Raw genomic sequence first — 20,686 nt, 5'->3', positions numbered from 1 at the left:
GGACCGCCATTGGTTGGAGCATGGTCCTAAACACTGCATTCATTTAATGCTTGAACAGGGCTTGTGTCACTCTCACCACCTGGCTATCCTTATTTTAAACTGTGAAATATTGGCTCATAGTGTTTGCACTTTTAGTATTTGATATCTGGCCCAAAGCTCTGCCAACGATATCAGAAGCAGAAAACATTCATTTTACTTATTTATTTATTTGATTCATATCATGTCAGTACCATGCTCCTGTGGTATAATTGTTTGTTTAAGCAGTACAGGTGCCATGCATGTTCCACAACAGTGGTGAGGAAGTGTGGTGTTGCCCTTTTACTTTCCCTTTCCTATTGTGTCCAAACAAGGTATTATAGCCAAGAAAGCATTTATTAAAGCAGCACAAAGAACGTTCTTCAAACTGCCGGTGGCCTGTTCACATATTCTTATCTGCTACTTGAAGGCTAAGCTTCCATGGACAGATCTGCATGCATGAAAGAGGCACTTGAGGGATAGCACTTGCTCTCATGTGGCTGCAGATGCATCTTATTAGTCTAGGATTCTGAGAATATGTGGAAAACTGTATTTTCCAGACCTTAAGATAAGAACTTTGAACCCAATGGATCAAATTTCTGTGGGGATTTACATCTTTTGTACTATGACATTGTTATGCAAGTGACATAAATTAGTCCATTACAGTGAGGTTCGATTATAACGTGTGCTCAGATGAAGAGTATGAATCTGAAAATATCATTAATTATATTTACATATTACCAAGTTATAATCAAACTACTTTTAATATATTGGTGAATGCATTCCAAAGTAGGAAAACTGACCCACCATGAAGCCAAATAACACAGATGTGCATTCTGCAAGCCATCACATTTATTGTGTAGTACAAAGTGGTGTTCTGAAATCCAGAGATTAATGGATCAATAGCTTTTAATTCAATCTGGTCACAAGAATCTTGATCCGTAGATCTGACAGGGACATTCAGGTTGCTGAAAGACACAGAGAACATCTATATGAAAAGATAAGATAAGATAAGATAACCTTTATTGTCATTTTTTTTACTGTGGGCACAACGGCACATATCAAAAATGAAATTTAGTTGCCCGCTCTCAAAGTGAAACACATACATGATGCACATCTAAACATACTATGAACAACATATGTATAGACACATATCCATACATATACATAGCAAATAAATATTAAATACTGTCCATCTTGAATATATAACGGAAGGAGGTAGCTTGAGAGTTCACAAGGTTAATGCTGTATGGAATGAAACTATGGCTGAATCTGGATGTTTTGCTATGGATACCACAAGCCCCCTCCCAAAAGGTAACAAGGAAAACAGGTCATGAAGAGGATGTGTAGTGTCCCAGACAATCTTGCGGACCCTGCTCAAGCAACGCTCCTGTGCCATGTCCAGGATGGGAGGGAGGGAACTGCCAATGATCTTTTCGGCCATTTTCATCACTTTCTGCACTGCTTTCCTGTCTGAAGCAGTGATGCTTCCAAACCAGACTGTGATGCTGTATTACAGGATGCTCTAGATCGTCCCCCTGTAGAAAGTGGTCAGGACAGGGGAAGGAAGATGTGCTTTTCTCATGCGACACAGAAAATGCAGGCGCTGCTGTGCCCGCTTCACCAGTTTCTCACTGTTGAGCGATCAAGTCAGCCTACTCGTTAGCTGCACACCCAGGAATTTGAGAAGAGGGTCTGATGCAAAGTTGGTGGCTTCTGACTTGGACTACAACCTTTTCTGATCTGACTCCTACCGTTTGGAACAGACTCACCCTTTATAAATGCATTTGTTTTCTGTACTAAAAAAAGAGAGGCAAAACTAAGTTAGAAATTCCTTAGCTAAAAATCTGCAGAAATGATTGCAGTAAGTCCCATTACAATCAATGGAGTTTCCCTTTTCCTTTCAGAGGGTGACTAGTGGGCTAGCCTTTTAACACATCTTTCCAATGAATGGACCTCGCTACAGGTGATGGGATGCTGAACTTTATTTTCATTGTTTCTAATCACAAAGAGTTTTGAATGCATGGCTGCAAGTTCCTGTCAGTCCATGGGCTCTTTTTCTCTGCTCCTTTTTTCCCTTAACTGGAAGTCTAGGCTGTCCTGTAATGGGCTGTGGGAATAACCTTAGGAGATAGGAGGAATCACTGGAGCCTAGGCCAGGGGTAGTCAACCTTGGCTCTTTTATGACTCGTGGACTTCAATTCCCAGAATTCCTGAGCCAGCTTAGCTGGCTCAGGAATTCTGGGAGTTGAAGTCCACGAGTCATAAAAGAGCCAAGGTTGACTACCCCTGGCCTAGGCTATGGTCTGAGAAGAGACATCCTGGTCTAAATGATGGATGAAGGTGGATAAAGCATCTCAGAATGGTCTCTCTCTAGTTCCCTGGAAAGTAAAAGCAGGGGAGAGGGGAAGGGCTTTCAGGCTTGCAAGATTCTGTTACCATAACCTTATAATTTAATCTAATTTTTTAGGTTTTAAAAATTGTTATAAAATAGAATTAGTAATGATTGTATACTGATCAAAGCTTGGATAGAAGTTCTAACGTTTAAAGACTGAAAGACATGGGGCCTAACTATTTGATTTCTTTTCTTATATAAACTTCTCATATAAAAGAGAATATGTAGTATGTAGCTCAGGGCTGAACTTTTTAGTGGGAAAATATCCTGCAGCATTTGTACCAGGTCCTATTATGGAAGAACCACTCGACTTCGGCAACTTTAAGCTGTGTGGACTTCAACTCCAGTGCTGGCTGGGGAATTCTGGGAGTTGAACTCCACATATCTTAAAATTGCCCAGGTTGAGAAATACTGGTCTAGTAGTTCAGGTGTTGGACTAGGACTGAGGAGAGTCAGGTTCAAGTTGACTCTTGGCTACAGCTATTCTCTGGATACGTTTTGGGTTCTCTCAGCCCAATCTATCTCAAAGGGTTGCTCTTAGGGGGAAAATGGAGGAGGGAGCATTATGTTTATTGTCTTAAAGTTCTGAGGGAAAGACTGGATACAAATCTGACAAATAATATACTGTATGCTTGTAATGGTAAGAATAATTGGACCTAACTAAAAAAACCTTCTCAGACCAAGCCATCATCTGTCCCATTTGCAAATCATTCCCAACATATTTTAAATCCAATCTGTGATCTCCCTATATTGACTCAGTCTTCCATCCTTCTGAGGTCGGTAAAATGAGGACCCAGATTGTTGGGGACAATATGCTGAGTCTGTAAATTGCTTAAAGAGGGCTGTAAAACACTGTGAAGTGGTATATAAGTCTAAGTGCTATTGCTATATGCTCACTGCACCTGGTATTGGAATAAGAACTGAAAACAAGCAAGTCCTACCAATCTTTGCTCTTTCTGAATCAGCCAGTAGCTGAATTCTGAGAAGACATTCTCCATTCCCTCCTGTTCCAGGAAATTCCAAATTATCAAATAGTTCTTTCTTTCTTTCTTTCTTTCTTTCTTTCTTTCTTTCTTTCTTTCTTTCTTTCTTTCTTTCTTTCTTTCTTTCTTTCTTCCTTCCTTCCTTCCTTCCTTCCTTCCTTCCTTCCTTCCTTCCTTCCTTCTAACATAACAAACAAAACCTACACAGTTTCATCTCTCCATATGGATATGCTGAGTGGTGGGATTCAAATACCTGAACAACCAGTTCTCATATTTGATGCAGGCCTGGGCCTCTGATGCCTAGAATGGACTTCTGGAAGTGGCATCCACACACTTCCAGTGGGCTGTTCTAGGCCTGGGAGGCCTCCTCCAGGCCTCCTAGGCCTAGACTGGACTTCTGGAAGCCAGCCGGTTCTCCAAATTCAGGTAAATTTAGCTATTGGTTCTCCCGAACCGGTGTGAACCGGCTGAATCCCACCACTGGACATATATGCTGCTTCCAGAAATATTGAATCCAGAATATCCCATGGCTTATATCAAAATTGTACCATATTCATTATACACATTCAGAAGTTACAAACCTGTCTTCTGCAATTAACAATAGCCTGGTTCTACGGTTGCTCCTGGACATGATTTGCCCCCAGATCCAGGTGCAGGATTATTACACTCTCTTGTTCGCTGACGTTCTCCACTCTGACAGGCGGACCAGTTAGACCAGCAGCTCCAGCTCCCATCAATGGCAGTTTGAGCTGGATCAGGATCAGAAAAAAATTGTCTAACTTCAGAAGGTTTGGAATTTTAGAATTCTTCATAACTTCATCTTCCTTCAGAATCTCACAATCACACAGTATATCTTAATTGTAACCTGATTGGGTATTTGGGCTAACTATATTGCATAAATCCAAATCAACCAATACTGCTTTAAAAAAAAGATTAAAAATGCATTTGAACTCTTCTATAGACCTGTATTCACAATTCCTGCTCAGTTAAAAATAATTAGTAATATTTTCTGATTTGGAATGGATGATTTTGATTTTACTGGGTTATGGATTTTATTTAGTGTGATAGCCTCTATTATATTTTATTTGTTTATAATGTACTTTCCTGGGCACTGTTACTTGTAGTGGCAAATTACTATTATTTTTCTGCTCTTATTGTGTCCGTAGATAGTCAATCAGTAACCCTTTTCAAAATGACTTGCTACATGCTGAGGAAGAAAGAATCTCAACAACATGTATAGAACAACTGTGAAGGATATTCTAGACACCTATCAGTTGCTCGAAATTGGATTTGAAATAGGCAGCTGCAATCGAATTGACTGAGACATGATCTTTCCCTAATATCTTGGAAGAATCTGATCCTGTAATCCTTTGGAGTATAGACAGGGTTCTCAGGGCTATAAATCCAGACACCTGTATATTAGATCCATATTCCTCTAGATTAGTTAAGATCTCCCAAGAAATCACATATGTTTGGATCCAGGTCATGGTGAATTCATCCCTAACAGACAAGGTATTTCTTGGAGGAGGTGGTGGTATACTCCCTCTTCGAGAAGCCATAAGCAAACCAGAAAAGATACATCATATTATGGCTCAGTGCAATGTGTGAAGCATGTATTTGAGTCTCCTCCTTGAGTCTGGGCCTCCAGAGTGCTACTAAGTACCTATTCACCTTATTTATCAATTCTTAATGCTTAGCTCCTGACTTCTAATCCTAACTTCTCTGTGATAACTGATCGCAACCTTCCAAGTATGCTAAGTCACGGAATGACTTCTAACCTGGTATGAAACTTGACTTGGGTATTTCACAGGCTTCTCCCTTGTAAAACGGAGTGCAGGCACATTCGCATTGTCCTTCTATCAGCATTGCCGTCCCACCATGTAGACAAGGCTGGCATTTGCATACGCTGTATTCAGCCACATAATCCTCTACAGCTCTGTCCAGATTTTCTTTCTTTATTCGGGAGTCTGGGATTTTGAGTGGTACGAGTTCCGAAATTGGGGCTATCTGCAGAAATATTTAACCACATATATGTGTGCATATATTTTATATACATATAAAATATTTTTTATCATTATGCAGTTCTGTACATAAAGAAAATACAGACTACAGCACTTCATCCTGAGAAGATCCATGTTCTCCTGCAGTTATACTCACCTCTCCTCAGTAATTGATTTTTTCAAATGAAGACTTTAGTTATTCATTTACTGCAGCTCCATCACTAATAGTTGTAAAGCAACAATCTTTCTATCAAATTCCAAGTAATTCTTTCATGATATTAGATATGTCCGTGAGAGGCTTTAGAATAGAGGTCCCCAACCTTTTGGGCACCAGGGACCAGTTACGTGGAGAGAGGTTTTTCTATGGACTGGAGGGGGCTTGGTTTTGTGTGCTATCTGGCTCATGAGATTAGGATAGCTGGGACTATTCAACCAAGCATTCTAATGCAAATGATATGACTGCAGAACTCCTGCTGAGGCTAGTTGTAGAAATAATGTTTGCTTGGAAAACTAAAATAGGAATCCATAGGTTTCAAAAATCTTGCGTGAGGCACCCAATAAAAGATTGTCACATAATTATAATTATAAATTATATAAATTTATACAATTATAAAAGGAATAGAATGGGACATTCTATTCATTCACTCTGTCCTGCATGATGGCACAGTGGTTAGAATGCAGTACTGCAGGCTATTACTGCTGACTGCCAGCAGTTCGGCAGTTGGAATCTCATCCGCTCAAGGTTGACTCAGCCTTCCATCCTTCTGAGGTTGGTAAAATGAGGACCCAGATTGTTGGGGGCAATAGGCTTACTCTATAAACCACTTAGAGAAGGCTGTAAAGCTCTGTGAAGCGGTATATAAGTCTAAGTGCTATTGCTATTCCATTTGATTAATTTTACCATAAATTAAAGTTTATATTGTTTACCATAAATTAAAGTTTATATTGTACCATTTTACCATAAATTAAAATTAATGTTGTTTTTCCCTTACTCCACAAAGTTCTTTCTTTAGGTCCTGCTCTAGCTCTACCTCTAAAAAGTTACATTCTTGTGAAGTAGAAGGTCTCCAACTGAAAGAACTGCTTTGTTATCTAGGCAAAGGCAAGAAGGAAGGAAGGAAGGAAGGAAGGAAGGAAGGAAGGAAGGAAGGAAGGGAGGGAGGGAGGGAGGGAGGGAGGGAGGGAGGGAGGGAGGATTATTAAGAAATCCCAGGATCTTTAACTAGAATGTAAAGTCAAATACATCTTGGAAGAAAGCTATGGTGAACCATTCCTAGAAAACATATGGAAATCACAGCAAACTTCACTTTTAGCTTTACTTGACCAGAATCTTTGACTCTGAAAAGATTGCAACTTTTAAAATATTTCTTCAAGAAAGAAAATGCTTCCATTTGTGGGTTCACATTGATTGAAAACTTCTCCAACTTATTGATAGATAGAAGAAAATTCTCTTACCTCTTGTCTTATAACAGTAGGTGCTTGAGGTAGTGTAGCAGCCCATTCGACGTACTGTTCTACATCAACTACCTTGACATTTGATGAAAGCAATTCATTCAACTTTGTTAAAGTAGCTGTTGTCCCACCTTGAATCAGAGAGACTACATCTTGGATAACCTCAATCTTTTTCATGTCATCAGCTTGAGGAGAAAAAAAAATGGAGGTAAAATAATAGCAAGAGTGGCCTTAAGAAAACAATTGTTCTTGGGTAATAAAAAAAAAGATAAGGATAGTGGTGATGATAGGCGCAACTAAATATTCATTTGATTTTATTTTTTTCACTTTCATTTGGAAGAAAAGAAAATGACAATGTTGATAATAGTTGGAAATGGATTACCTAGGAATTTCTGCCAACTATATTTGCCCAGATTGTGGAAATTCAATTTTTCTATATTCACTAGTAGCAAGTGATTTGCTGGAATCATCTTCCAGGTGGCATGGTATTGCCCTTTCCATCTTGCAGACTGGTGATCCAGAGAATTCCTGCTAGAATTCCATGTTGCCTAAATGACCAAGCAATCTTGTAGAATAGGCATCTTGCCTGATCACTCTTCAATTATTTCATGATTTAGAAACATATAGCTACTGTGCTTCTAAAGATGATTTCAGTATCCTTTTTTCATCAATGCCTGCAAGCCAGCCTTAGGATCAATCTATGAGCTGACAACACATATCCCATGGGAATTAAGCCTCCAATCCATTGTAAGAGCCTCCAAAATACAGTCGGATTAAATGGCCCCAATTTGGCAACATGCTAGAAAATTCTAGTCACAGTTTTTCAAATGTTCAATGTCATTGAAGTCTTTGAGAGGTTAAGACCATGTGGCATCTCATCCTGCTCCTGCCAGAGATAATCTAGAAGTATGATCGATGACACCTCAGTCCCTTATCCAGGTATGAATCCTGACAGAGAAGGGTCCAGGTGATTCACTTTGTCAGTTCTCTGGAGCTACCATGTCTATCACTTTCATTCAAAAGGAAAGGCTACGGAGGGACAAAAATTGTCCAGAATAGTTAGTCCAGCAATGGTCTCTTGAGGAAGGGATAGACCACCATCTCCTTTACAGTTGGTAGACACCCCCCTGAATTTATCATTACCAAGACCCAACAAAGATAATTTCTGCTAAAGAATGGACTACATATACCACGATATCTGTACTGATTGGATAATCAGAACTGGCTACATGGCTGCTAATATGTTACCTGTACTACAGCCAGATTTCCTTGAGAGTACAGTTCACTTCTGCATAGAACATGACACACCATACACAGGATGTGAAACAACCATTCTCAAAGCAAGTGTCAGTTTGCTATCTGGGAAACCATTCTCCCCAGATTCATGCAGAAGCAGAATTTGGCAAATAAGTGTTGCAATATGCTAAAACTGTGAAGCCAATAAATAGCCACCTGGTGACATTGGGCCACTCATTCTTGGGAAGATGATAATGGAAAACCATTTTGGAAAAAAAATTGCCAAGGAAATGGCAGGACTAATCCAGGCAGGAGTCAACACTGAACAAACAAAACAAAGAAAGAAATAAAAAACGGGGTGCTCAGACAAAATTCTGCCAATATTTAAAGTGTTATCACTGGTATTACACAGTGATCTGCATCTTATTTTTTCTTCCTCACTTGAAACCAGAAAGCCATGGACAAAAAGAGTGAATGTGCTTTGTTGTTGTTAGTTGCAAAGTCATGTCCGACCCATCGCGACCCCATGGACAACGTTCCTCCAAGTCTTCCTGTCCTCTACCATCTTCTGGAGTCCATTTAAGCTCATGCCTACTACTTCAGTGACTCCATCCAGCCACCTCATTCTCTGTCATCCCCTTCTTCTATTGCCCTCAATCTTTCCCAGCATTAGGGTCTTCTCTAGTGAGTCCTTCCTTCTCATTAGGTGACCAAAGTACTTGAGTTTCAACTTCAGGATCTGGCCTTCTAAAGAGCAGTCGGTGTTGATCTCTTCTAGGACTGACCATTTTGAATGCCTTGCAGTCCAAGGGACTCGCAGGAGTCTTCTCCAGCACCATAGTTCAAAGGCCTCCATTCTTTGGCGCTCAGCCTTTCTTATGGTCCAATTTTCACAGCCATACATTGCAACTGGGAAAACCATGGCCTTGACTATATGCACTTTTGTTGGCATGGTGATGTCTCTGCTTTTTAGTATGCTGTCTAGATTTGCCATGTGCTTTACTTAGTGATAAACAAATCTCACTCTATTTTACTGCATTTGCCTTAGTTCAACATTTCTTTCTTCTCTTGTGTTCTACTTTACTTACCATAATATGTGGCAATATGTTGGCTGTTCATGAAAAAGGCGTATGGGCTTGGATATGAATAGTGTTTGGGCAAGAGACTCTGAGAAAATGCCAGGGTTATATGCTAGATTGGAAAGTTGAAAAGAATTCTGTATGAAAACAATGGCAAATATTTGTTTGTTGTCATAGACAACAAACAGGCAGTAAGAGTTGAGCTTAGCTGAAAGAAAGCTCTAGCTAATACTATACTGTAGTAATATACTCTATTATACTCTAGTATACTAGTATACTCTAGTGCTTTGGTTAAAGTTTATTAAAATATTTAAAAAAATTAAATCATCAATGAAATAAAATACAGTTAAGACATTCTGTAGCATGGGAAATATAAAATCCACTATGCCAAACTGGGGGTGGGTGGGTGCTCTGCATATGTAAGGATTACAAAACTATAGATAAGGAAATTTTGTTTTTAGTACATAACTAAACTAAAGTTTGAAATGCACAAATACATATTAAGGATGAGGAATGGAAATAGATCACGTAGAGGAGGGATAAATCAAATTTGCCTTTGTTGAATAACACACACACACACACGCACAAACACAGAGGGCCTCTGGTATATGTGTGTGTGAAAGCGAAAATTCAAGATGGCAGCTTCTGCTATGTGGCTGAAGTTCCACTCTTTTATGTAAGCTGCTGATATTGGAAAGTATCTTCAAATACTGTCTTGTTTCAGAGACTCAGACACGTAAAAACAAATGCTTGTTTAGCATTCCTATTTAATTTTTGAACTGAAAACTTCACATCCATTAACAGATCCTATGGGCAAAATCTAATTGAGCTAGTCTAGCTTTTTCCATAAGTCTCGAGGTAGGACCCCTATACAGAAGGTTGTTCTGGGTGAGAGTTTCCACAGACTACAAGGCTCTTATACCTTCCATAGATACTTTTGCTGAAACTTGGCCAATCCATCTTGGCTTTTTTCTCACATATCTGGGAGCTCTTCTAGCAGAGCCCCATTGCCTGATTATGTCCAGGCAACCATCTGTTGTCTTGTGAAGTATAATTTATTGTGTCTTTGTCAGATTCTTTAGTCTGGTACTCTTCCGTACACTGCATCAGTTGAAATTTTCCTGAGCAAAAAATTCTGCCTTCTTTGCTTGCTTTGCATCAATCTAATGAACTTCAACTTTCATGAAAGTCCCTTCACACAAATAGTTGGCATATAGCTACACATTAACACTATATCATGGCATTATATAGTGATTGGCACATTAGTGAAATATTTTATTTTTATTTATTTATTTGTTTATTTGTATTCTGGTTTTATTATTTTTACAAATATCTCAAGGAGGTGAACATACCTTTTTCCTCCTATTTTCTCACAATAATAAAACCTGTGAGGTAGGTTGGACTGAGAATGATTGACCCAGTGACACTCAGCAGGCTTTCATGGCTAAGGGTGACTGGATAGAGTAGAGCAGGGGTGTCAAACTGCCAGCCCATGGGCCGGACGCGTCATATGGAAGCTGCACCCACCCCATTGGTGGCAATGGCAAAACAGTCCCAATACGTCGCACGACACCACATGACGCCGCGAGTTTGACATGTCTGGAGTAGAGCATTTGCAGCAGATATTTTTTTATTTGAGCCCTACAAGAGAAACATCTGCTGCTACCTAGGATTGAACACTCAACCTTCTGAATGAGAGGCGAGTGTCTTCAGCAGTGCTTTTTTTGTAAAAAAAAAAAAAAAAAGGTGCTGGAACTCACACATGTCATACAACCCGCCTTGCCTACCCTACAAGGTTCCATCCAAAAGAGATGCCGGAACTCCGTTCTGGGCGTTCTATGACAAAAAAAGCCCTGGTCTTTACCATTAGGCCACCACACCGCTCATTATATATTATTGGCATGAATCTATGCATTAGCATTGTTCATTACTTAATGTGATTATACAGCATGTGATTGACATGTCCAATAACATATCTTAATTCTTATATGAAGGATATAATGTGCCAATCAATATGCAAACTTGGGCATAAAAATGTCAGAAGATGATAGGGGCTGATGTACTTACTATTTTTAAATCCACCAGATTTACATTGTTTAGCTTTAATCTCCGATTTGGCTTCTGCAATATCTGCGGTGATAGTAAGTCCTAAATTAAAGCCTAGGCATTCATTGACATCACCTTTAGTGAGCCCTGAAAATAGAGTCAATAAAAATGATTAGAGGTGTACAAAATTGTTACACAGAAAATAGGCTATCAAATTCCTGGTTTTATATATCCATTGGAAGAAATTGCAAGGAGGAAAGTATTGTAGATTTTTTTTAACTTCGTGGCCCTTTCTTTTTATTTTTCTTCCCCCATCTCTATTTGTTTTTCAGATGTCATTCCTAATGGCTGCTTTCAGGGAAACAACAGTAGCTCTGAACCAACTTTTAATACAAAAGTTCTCAAATCAGAAGTGCAGACTGACTATCTCTAGTGTGTAACTTGCCCAATCTTTTTTTTTCCTAATCAGAAGCTCTCCATCTAAGTTAGAATATAATTTTGATGCTGGATAAGAAGTCTGAGAATTATAGTCATCATATTTGGAAGGCACCAGTTTGGGGAAAGGCTGATGGAAATGCATAACTTGGTGTGGTCCAGAACAAGGACTGAGACATCAGGGCACCAGTAAAAAATGCACGTAGGGAAAAATGGTTTCAGTCTGAGTCTGGCTCATCCCTAGAATTAGGCAGATTTGAATTCACCTGTAAAGGAACTTCCCCCCTGAGAAGCTGTGAACATCTCCCCTTATATTATAAAGCTCCTAAATGTTATTTAAAGGCTGGTGAGTCCTGAGTTCAGAAAATGTTAAGAATTTGTTGAATGCAAATAAAATTCCTTTCAAGGCTAGTATCATAGCAGGTTAATAAGCACTCTATGGCAAAGCCAAAAGTAAAGATAGGTGGTGAATCAGGTTAGTTTTAAGCAAAGGTAGTTATTTGGTTAATTGTAAAACATTACTCCAAATGATTTACTTTTTCATAATTTATTTTCTAACAATATTAATGTTTGAAGTAGTGTATTGTATAGCAAATTGATAAATAATCTGGTTACTGTTCTGCTGAAGAAAAACTATATACATTACACTTAGGTTTTTTCCTCTCTAGTTGAGGTTCATTTTCTCTCTCCTTGCATAATAGATATTGGACATGATCCAGCTAACCTTAATCACAAATGAATGACATGTAGTGAAATGGCTATAATAACACACTTTGATTGTGTAGGCTATTTCAATGGAGGATTCCATTTCAAATTTTTATGATCCCTCTAAACAAAACTCACTATGAGGAGTTGATATGAAAACTGGTTTATCCCTGAAATTATCCCAGAGCAAGAGCTGATTATCATTGTATCACTGTATTATTCTTACATACAGACCTCTTCCTATAGAATGCTAACAAGGACAATGAGAAGGTCAGTGGGTTTGGGAACATCAAATAGAGCTTCTAAGACCGGACACATCTTCAAAATACCAACTAGTTGTTGTGAACTAGCCACATATTGCTACCTCCCTGGCCTATGGGGAAGGAACAAATGAGGTGTGAAGTCTTGCCAGGTCACAAAAAGGCTGCCATGATACACATGGACAGTCATACAAGATCCATTTATAGAAAAAGAGACTTACTACAATGCCCCCTGCCACCCTTTCCAGATTTCCAGGACATGTTCTACACTACTGATTGCCTGTGGCATTATATATTTCTCCAGGGCAGATGCGGGGGGCATTTCCAATCAAAGCACTGGGCTGCATCCACTCAGAATATTTTCTAGGAGTATATATGAAAGGAATTCAAAGTAGCATGCAATTCTGGGAGTGGTTGATGGCCTAAGGGCATGCCTTTGGCCCGTTTAATCTTTTGTAATTTTTAACCTTTTAACTTTTAATGTCTGTTTTTAATATTATGTTTAACTATGTTTCTTTTTAAGTTTTTTGTTAACCATCCACTTGAGATGGGAGGTATATAAACTTGATAAGTAAAGAAATAAATTGATAAATAAAATTTTGGGGGAACTCATAATGATGGAAGCTGGCACTTATCCTGTCAACCAGTCTGATTCCAATCCATGTATTTATTGTAACTAAAAGAATAGAAAAAGGTTAAAATCATGTGAAGCAAGCACCAAAGGTTGTAAGTTTATAGGGGGAATCTATCAATTGCCTTTGAGATGAAGAATTCAACAACAAAATTAACAGCGACTCAATATAAACATCATAAGGTGCAATTGTTACTCTGAACCAACCCAAGCTGAGATTTTTGAAGAACTCAGTTTTAAAAAAACAGGCTTATAGTCAGAAATCAATTGCCCTGATTGCCAGCTATGCCATTATTCCAGAGTTTACCCTTGTGTATAAGAGATGACTTTCATTCTGTCCTTACCATGTGATGAAAGAGTTTGGTTATCCAACACATACATTAGCTCATATTTTCCTCCAATGGTTCCCTTCTGTGCATAATGAGTTCCATATGTTTCAAGAAATTTACAATATTCTCCCTTCTCATAAGTACTTGGCAAAAACTTTAGATCTTCCAGGAATGTCTCGCTCAAGCGCAAATCACGTTTTCGCATTTGGAAAGTTCCCAGATTTATATTAGATTTGACATGTAAATAGATGGGATTCTGTAAAGAGAAAACAATAATACATAAGTTATTATATCCACAGGGTAGAGAGTGAGATTGTGGTATTCTTTTACATTGTCCTCTGATTATTGTAAATTTGTTTATATGAGCAATTTTCAGGTCATAGAATCCATAGACAATAGCCATAGCACTTAGACTTATATACTGCTCCATAGTGCTTTACAACATTCTTTGAGTGGTTTACAAATGTCAGAAAAATTGCCCCCAGCAATCTGGGTCCTCATTTTGCTGACCTTAGAAGGATGGAAGGCTGAGTCAACCTTGAGTCCATCAGGATTGACCTCCAGACTGGGCAGAGTCAGCCTGCCATAAGGCATCCTAACCAATGCAGCACCATGGCTCATAGACAGTTCTTGCCCATAAAGACAGCATATGATACATTTGTACAAACATGGGAGTTGGAGTTCTTGTAAAGCAGTGGTTCTCAACCTGTGGGTCGGGACCCCATTTGGGGTCGATCGACCATTTCACGGGGGTCGCCAAGCAAGACTGTCCGCCATTTTTTTTGTCCGCCATTTTTTCCCCTTTTCCGGCGGGTGCCTTACCTCCCTTGGGCTGGGCCAGCTGGTGGTCGGCCTGCTCCGTCTCTGCCGCTTGCCAGCTACGCCTCGGCCGGCGCAGGGGGCGGAACCGCGCATGCGCGGCGCTCCCGGGCAGGGAAAGTCCTCGACTTATGACCGGTTGGGTAGTCCTCGACTTACGACCGGTTTAGTCCTTGACTTACGACCGGTTTAGTCCTCGGCTTACGACCTGTTGGGGTCGTGGCATTAAAAAGGTTGAGAACCACTGTTGTAAAGCCAGATTTAGGTACACCAGGAACTGCCTGTTTTTCAAATTTAATTTAGTTTAATACACTGGGTTTTTAGCAAAGGGTTCTCAGCATGCTCTCTTTTTTACACCACTCTATGCCTGGTGATTAAGGCAGCTATTTTGCAGCCAAATCACAAATAAATTATGAGTCATTAAACATATGTACGTGTGAGAATATGGACATTTTATAGAAAACACAACCCTGAATTTTTAAACTTTCATTTATTTCAAGTGACCATTCTAATGGTTCTTCCCCACACGTGATAGTGATTGTCTAAGCTTGCTCTCCAGTTCTGATGCCCCCGACCATTTTTATTGAACAGAGCAGGCTTTTTTCCAGACAAAACACCCAGTTTTACCATGGAGTAGTCCAGGAAAGTTTACCAAATTATGTATTGCTATTCTTAATTGTGGGAGTATAGTTAAGAGGAACTGTTCATCCTCTTGAAGAAGGCCATGCTACTTTATAAAATAAAACTTGGAATTAACTAGAATTAATTTTCAGGTGGTTTGGTCGTTAGAGACAGCTGTTATTCTGAAAATGCCTAGATCAGGGGTGTCAAACTCGCAACGTCACGTGATGTGTCGCAATGTATCACGACTTTTTTGCCATTGCCGGCAATAGGGTAAACGCAGTTTCACTATGATGCATCCAGCCCATGGGTTTGACACCTCTGGCCTAAATGAACAAGTGTTTAGAAATCATGATTACTTCCTCCATGAGAGAAAGCCATTACTGAGATGGCATATGGTTTTTACTATGGTTGCTGCTGTGCTGGCGTGAGTCAGCAAATGAAAAGAGAAAAGGGGGAGAAGAAGCTCAATTCTAGCCTTGAAGTGCAGGTGTGGGCTGATGAGCTGAACTGGCTGCTGTCCAATATTGGTAGACCGTATTCCCATCAGTCTAGTCTTGTATATAGGTGCTGGAGACCAGAGCCTGGGGGACATCAACCTCCTCGTTTGCTGGGGGACTTGCTGTCAGTCTAACCCAACAATGGAGATTGAGAGAAGAGAAAAAGAGGGGAAGAATGAAGAGAAAAATTGCAAACAACAAAGACTGTCATTAGAAGGGCATGACTACACAGAAAATCTGGGGAGTAAAGTTGATGTGAGTATGCAGACCAGTTGTCAGTTCCTGGTCAAAAACAAAGAAAAGTCAACAAGTGGCTTCCTTGGAGGAAGAGAAGTCCCAGAGAAATGAATTGGTGCCAAGCATACTCATTAATAAATCCGGAACATTCCTTTCTTTCACTCTTGATAACTCTAGAGCAGGGGTCTTCAAACTTGGCCCTTTTATGACTTGTGGATTTCAACTTCCAGGCACGCTGGCTGAGGAATTCTGAGGAGCCCTGCTCTAGAAGGAGGAAGAGGGAGATAAAGTGAAGGTGGAAGAAGTTATGTATTTATGAGGAGAATAAGAAGGAAGTAGTCTCTGGGAGGGAGATTTCTTCTTCTTAAGAAGAAACCTGACCTTGGGTAGAAGCCAAGATCTTGTTGTATATACCTATTGTAAATACTTCCATTGTATATAGTAAAGGAGAAGCATAAAAGCCTCCACTGTCACACCTCCATTCTAAAATATCCAGTCCCACTGTGATACTGAAAAGACCCAATTTCTGATCACTACATTCTTGGCTACAAAGCAGGGCTACAAGAGGGGTTCCCAAATTGATTAGTATGTGGGTTGGGTTAGAGTTCTAGGTCATTGTTTCATCCTGTGTGCCTTACTCGAGAAAGTAAGCAGATGACTATAGGTTTCATGTCTCTGTAAACATGCATTTTTATTTTGATTATCAAGATAATCCATTATGGGGATTTGCACAGTACTTTAACCCATAAACTAATAAAACAGGTTGGATTTTTACATCATGCTAAAACACTGAAAAACTAAACAAGGTTAATATTTTTTGGTATTTCATTAACCCAGTTCAGCATGAATTCAGCCAATGGCTCAGTGTTTCTTATGGCATGTGAATTATGATTCCTCTGGAATAAAGTATATTTACCTACGATATATTTTTTAAAAAACTTACCGTTCCTTTGGCTTTTTTCAAGAAATCACTCATGTTGGTTGATTTGCCAGCATGGAAGCTTCCCCCAATATCAACTGTTATATTGGACTCAGTCGGTTTCAGTTTAACAGATAAGCTCACATCAAAAGACTGTGATTTTGTTTTGTATATTTCTTTCATTGTTGATATTTGGTCACTATAGAATTCACTTGTAAAGTGTTTGTCTCCTCTTGTCTTGAAAGACAGAAAATGTACAGTTAAATGGCAGATAACAGATAGGTAATGATAAACAACATAGGCTGTGAGACACCCTGTGGTATCCCATGGTGTGCTTAGTTTAGACAAGACACTAAGCCATAAGTTAGTAAACCAGATTTTGAATTAGCACCACTGATGAATTTATCCAGGGTGTGGAACGTTTCTCTCTGTTTGAATCACTCCTGTTAGTTTCTTTCTTAGTGTAAGTCAATCAGTGTTTGCCCACTTTCAGATGTGTGGACTTCAACTCCCAAATTTTCCAAGCCAGCAAGAGAGTTGAAGTCCATACACCTGAAAGTGGCCAAGTTTGTGAAATATTGGTGTAAATAATCAACTAATACTGTGTCTTCTGGAAAATAAGGGGCTCTTCTATAACAGAACATGGGGACGGAAGAAGGCCAAGTCCAGTGGTGAATCTATAGCCAATGAACTTTCAGCAGAGATGCCAGGAGCTATTGGGATTGACATGAATGGGATGGGATGGAGTGGAATAGAATGGAACAGAGTGGAGCAGAAGAGAACAGAATAGAATAGAATTCTTTATTGGCGAACTGTGATTGGACACACATAAGAAATTTGTCTCTGGTGCATAAGCTCTCAGTGTACATACAAGCAACAAGTGATAATCAAAATCATAAAATACAATCATCATAAAGCATAGATACAACACTCAATGATAATCATAGGATACTAAGCAATCAACATAAATCATAATAGGATACTAAATAGGAGCAATCAACATCCACATCCACTTCCCTGGAATATCTTTTGCGTGATCACTTTCAGACCATCCTATGCTGCCATCCCAATTCCAAAGTCAGGAGACCTTCAGATTGCTCTGCATAGCTGAACTGTATATCTGTAGCTAACAAAATCATCTAAATGTGTGAGGGGTGAAAAGTATGTGGTGAATTGGTCTCTCCTATACTACACAGACTCATAAAAAGATGCTAAGGCCAACATGAGGCTATTTCTTCTTCAGACTTCTGACTAAACAATAACAAATAAAATTTGGTAGTGTGGTGATCCCTTGTATCTGCAGGTGAATATCTGAAGAGGGATAAAATTCCACATTTTTGTTAACTAAGTAAACTGCTTGCTTTTATTATTATATATAAATAAAACACCAATACACAGAATGCCAACTGTATTCAGCATAGAAAGTGTATTTTAATCTCTATGGTGTTGACAAAATATTTATAACACATGCCATTCAGCCATATAGGGGTTACAGCTGGTGGGAAATTCTCAGTGTTGCAATCCCAATGCCTATGGCCAACACTATGATGGGAAGTCTGAATTAGGAAACATAGATAAGGAGCCCTTAATATTACCTGCCTTTCCCCCCCCTAAAACTAGACAGCACTGCATTTTGGTTTGCCTGTTTATTTTGCTATAACAAAATCTTGATCTTGGCTAATCTCAAAAAGCAAAGCAGGACCAGAACTGAGGACTATCTGAATGGGAGACCAGAAATTCCAGAGATGTAAACTAGACAAGGCCATTTTTAAAAAATCCTAAGGCAATGGCAAAGCATTTATGTAATGTTGCCAAGAAAACTATATGGACATACCCATGACATTTTAGGAAATGAGGCTGAGCCAAAGTGGATTTTACCTTTTGATGCAAAACAAAACTCTGCTTTACCCAAAGAAGCTTACGTCATAATTGAGGACAGCCGTATTCCATGGCTTGCGGTAATAAGTGGCTGTGTTCCCATCACGGACTCTGTCACAGATGCCATTGTAGAACTCATTGTGAAATGCAGTTTGAGCCGGTTTCATTCCCAGCACATTCACACTAAGTAAGTAAGTAAGTAAGTAAGTAAGTAAGGAAGTAAGTAAGGAAGGAAGGAAGGAAGGAAGGAAGGAAGGAAGGAAGGAAGGAAGGAAGGAAAGAAGAGTATTAATCATCAACCTTCTCATTGTACTATTAAATGTCTATCAGAACATACTATCAGAAAATCAAGCCAGTACAACAAAGACAAATCTGTAATATACATAAAAATAACAAAGATATATATATATATATATATATATATATATATATATATATATATATATATATATATATATATATATATATATATATATATATATATATATATATATATATATATATATATTGGTCCTAGCATTTTCCCACAAGTTCATTTTTATCGAATATGTGTTGATCCATTGGTTGCAAAAAGAACTGATGAACTGGTTTGCTACCCGAGCATTGATATTGTGGGCTTAAGAGTGACTGGTCCCAAATCATCCTTGCAGCAGGCATGCCTAAGGTGGGACTAGAACTCACAGCCTCCTGGTTTCTAGCCTGGTAACATAACCACTAAATTCACACAAACAAAGAGTATTATGTTGCCTTAAATATTAGCATACATTGCCTGGTAGACTTTAGTAATTATTTAACTCAGTTTTGAGCCTCCCTGACTTCTTAATATTTCTGGGTATCTTACAAATAATAGAATAGAGAAGAAAACTTATAAAAGAATCCTAGCTACCCAGGGAAGACCAATAAAAAGCCAAAGTTATGGGGATTTTACAATGACCCTTTTCTGTAGCCTGGCAAGTTTTTAATTATTTTCAGCGTGTCATTACAGTGGGACTTGTTCAAAAGTTGGGGGGGGGATATCACTCCAGAGGGTAAGTGCTACAACAGGGAAAGTATGGTTCCTGGAACTCATAAGATCACACTATTTCAAGGATAACAATCCATGTTATCACATGGGTTTATATGTTTATACCTATATTAATCCATTAATGGGGCTACACTGGATTAATCTGAAGCCCTTTCTAAAGCAGATCAAGATAATTTGGAACAGGTTTTCATTTAGCTAGAAAAGAGTGGATGAATCTGATCCATATTGTATTTACACATCTGTTAAGATCTAGGCTAGATTGATTTGTTCTACGCTGGCATGCTGCTGCCATGGCAGCAGTACAAAACAGAAGAAATAAAACTGGCTTTGCTAACATCCATAAGATGCCAAGGTTAGCAGATAGAAAATTCTAATCACTGATGGGCAGGTCTGTTCTTCCCAATGTAGAAGCAGCTAAAAATAATGAAGAATTTACATCTTCATGATGTCCAAATGTGGGATCAGAAAGCAGAATGGTAATTCATTAACCACAAGGGATTGATAAAAAAAAATCTGTGGCGCTGCACACCAGTTAATCATTATTATATGTTCAATTTTTTTTTAAAAAAAATGTTCACATCATAGAAATGTCTTATGATACTTAGAGGAAAATACATGATAGGCCAGAGCAAAATCAAGGAAATCAAATAACTTTTGAAGTGTATGTGTGTGTGTGTGTGTGTGTGTGTGTGTGTGTGTGTGTAAATAAAAGTCAGATAGGAATGTGATCCTAGTGGGACTAAGAAAGGTTTTCACAAATTTTGCATTCTTGAAAACCATTTTAAGGATTCCAGCCTTATCAGGTAGCACAACATGTAATTCTTATTTTTCTCATGAACATTTTCTAGAACTCACCCTTGTCCAGCTGTTCTTCCAAGTTCTGATACCTCAATGTCACGATCCCCACAGGGTGGGCGTTTGGTTTCTTCACAATTATCTTCATCAGAAAAGTCACCACAGTCATTTTCCTTGTTGCACACCAACCTATTCTTTAGACAAAATCCTTAGTGTAGAACAAAGAATGAAACGTTTATAATTATAGGTAAGTGGATATGTAGAATACTTTCATAAATCAACACTGCCTTCCCCAGTTGTGTATTGGACTTCGACTCCCCAAATTTG

At 38.9% G+C, this 20,686-nt stretch overlaps 2 protein-coding genes across 2 annotated transcripts in view; both read right to left on the bottom strand.

Moving 5' to 3' along the window:
- Positions 1-3,408, bottom strand: part of FYB1 (FYN binding protein 1) — a 92,218-nt gene extending 88,810 nt beyond the window's left edge. Inside the window, exons 1-2 of the mRNA XM_029284311.1 lie at positions 3,352-3,408; positions 823-1,003 (exon numbers count right to left, since the gene is read on the bottom strand). Coding sequence (XP_029140144.1) covers positions 823-1,003; positions 3,352-3,408 — 238 coding nt within the window. The remainder of the gene's footprint in view (positions 1-822; positions 1,004-3,351) is intronic.
- A 579-nt stretch (positions 3,409-3,987) lies between these two features.
- The window catches only part of C9 (complement C9), a 20,015-nt gene continuing 3,316 nt past the window's right edge, over positions 3,988-20,686 (bottom strand). The window contains exons 4-11 of the mRNA XM_029284310.1: positions 20,420-20,567; positions 18,585-18,723; positions 16,687-16,899; positions 13,582-13,822; positions 11,228-11,353; positions 6,849-7,030; positions 5,172-5,400; positions 3,988-4,142 (exon numbers count right to left, since the gene is read on the bottom strand). Coding sequence (XP_029140143.1) covers positions 3,988-4,142; positions 5,172-5,400; positions 6,849-7,030; positions 11,228-11,353; positions 13,582-13,822; positions 16,687-16,899; positions 18,585-18,723; positions 20,420-20,567 — 1,433 coding nt within the window. The remainder of the gene's footprint in view (positions 4,143-5,171; positions 5,401-6,848; positions 7,031-11,227; positions 11,354-13,581; positions 13,823-16,686; positions 16,900-18,584; positions 18,724-20,419; positions 20,568-20,686) is intronic.

This window comes from Protobothrops mucrosquamatus, unplaced genomic scaffold, assembly GCF_001527695.2.
Source record: "Protobothrops mucrosquamatus isolate PMUCROS unplaced genomic scaffold, P.Mucros_1.0 scaffold_122, whole genome shotgun sequence".
Classification (NCBI taxonomy): domain Eukaryota; kingdom Metazoa; phylum Chordata; class Lepidosauria; order Squamata; family Viperidae; genus Protobothrops; species Protobothrops mucrosquamatus.
This window is presented reverse-complemented; position numbering and strand designations above follow the sequence as displayed.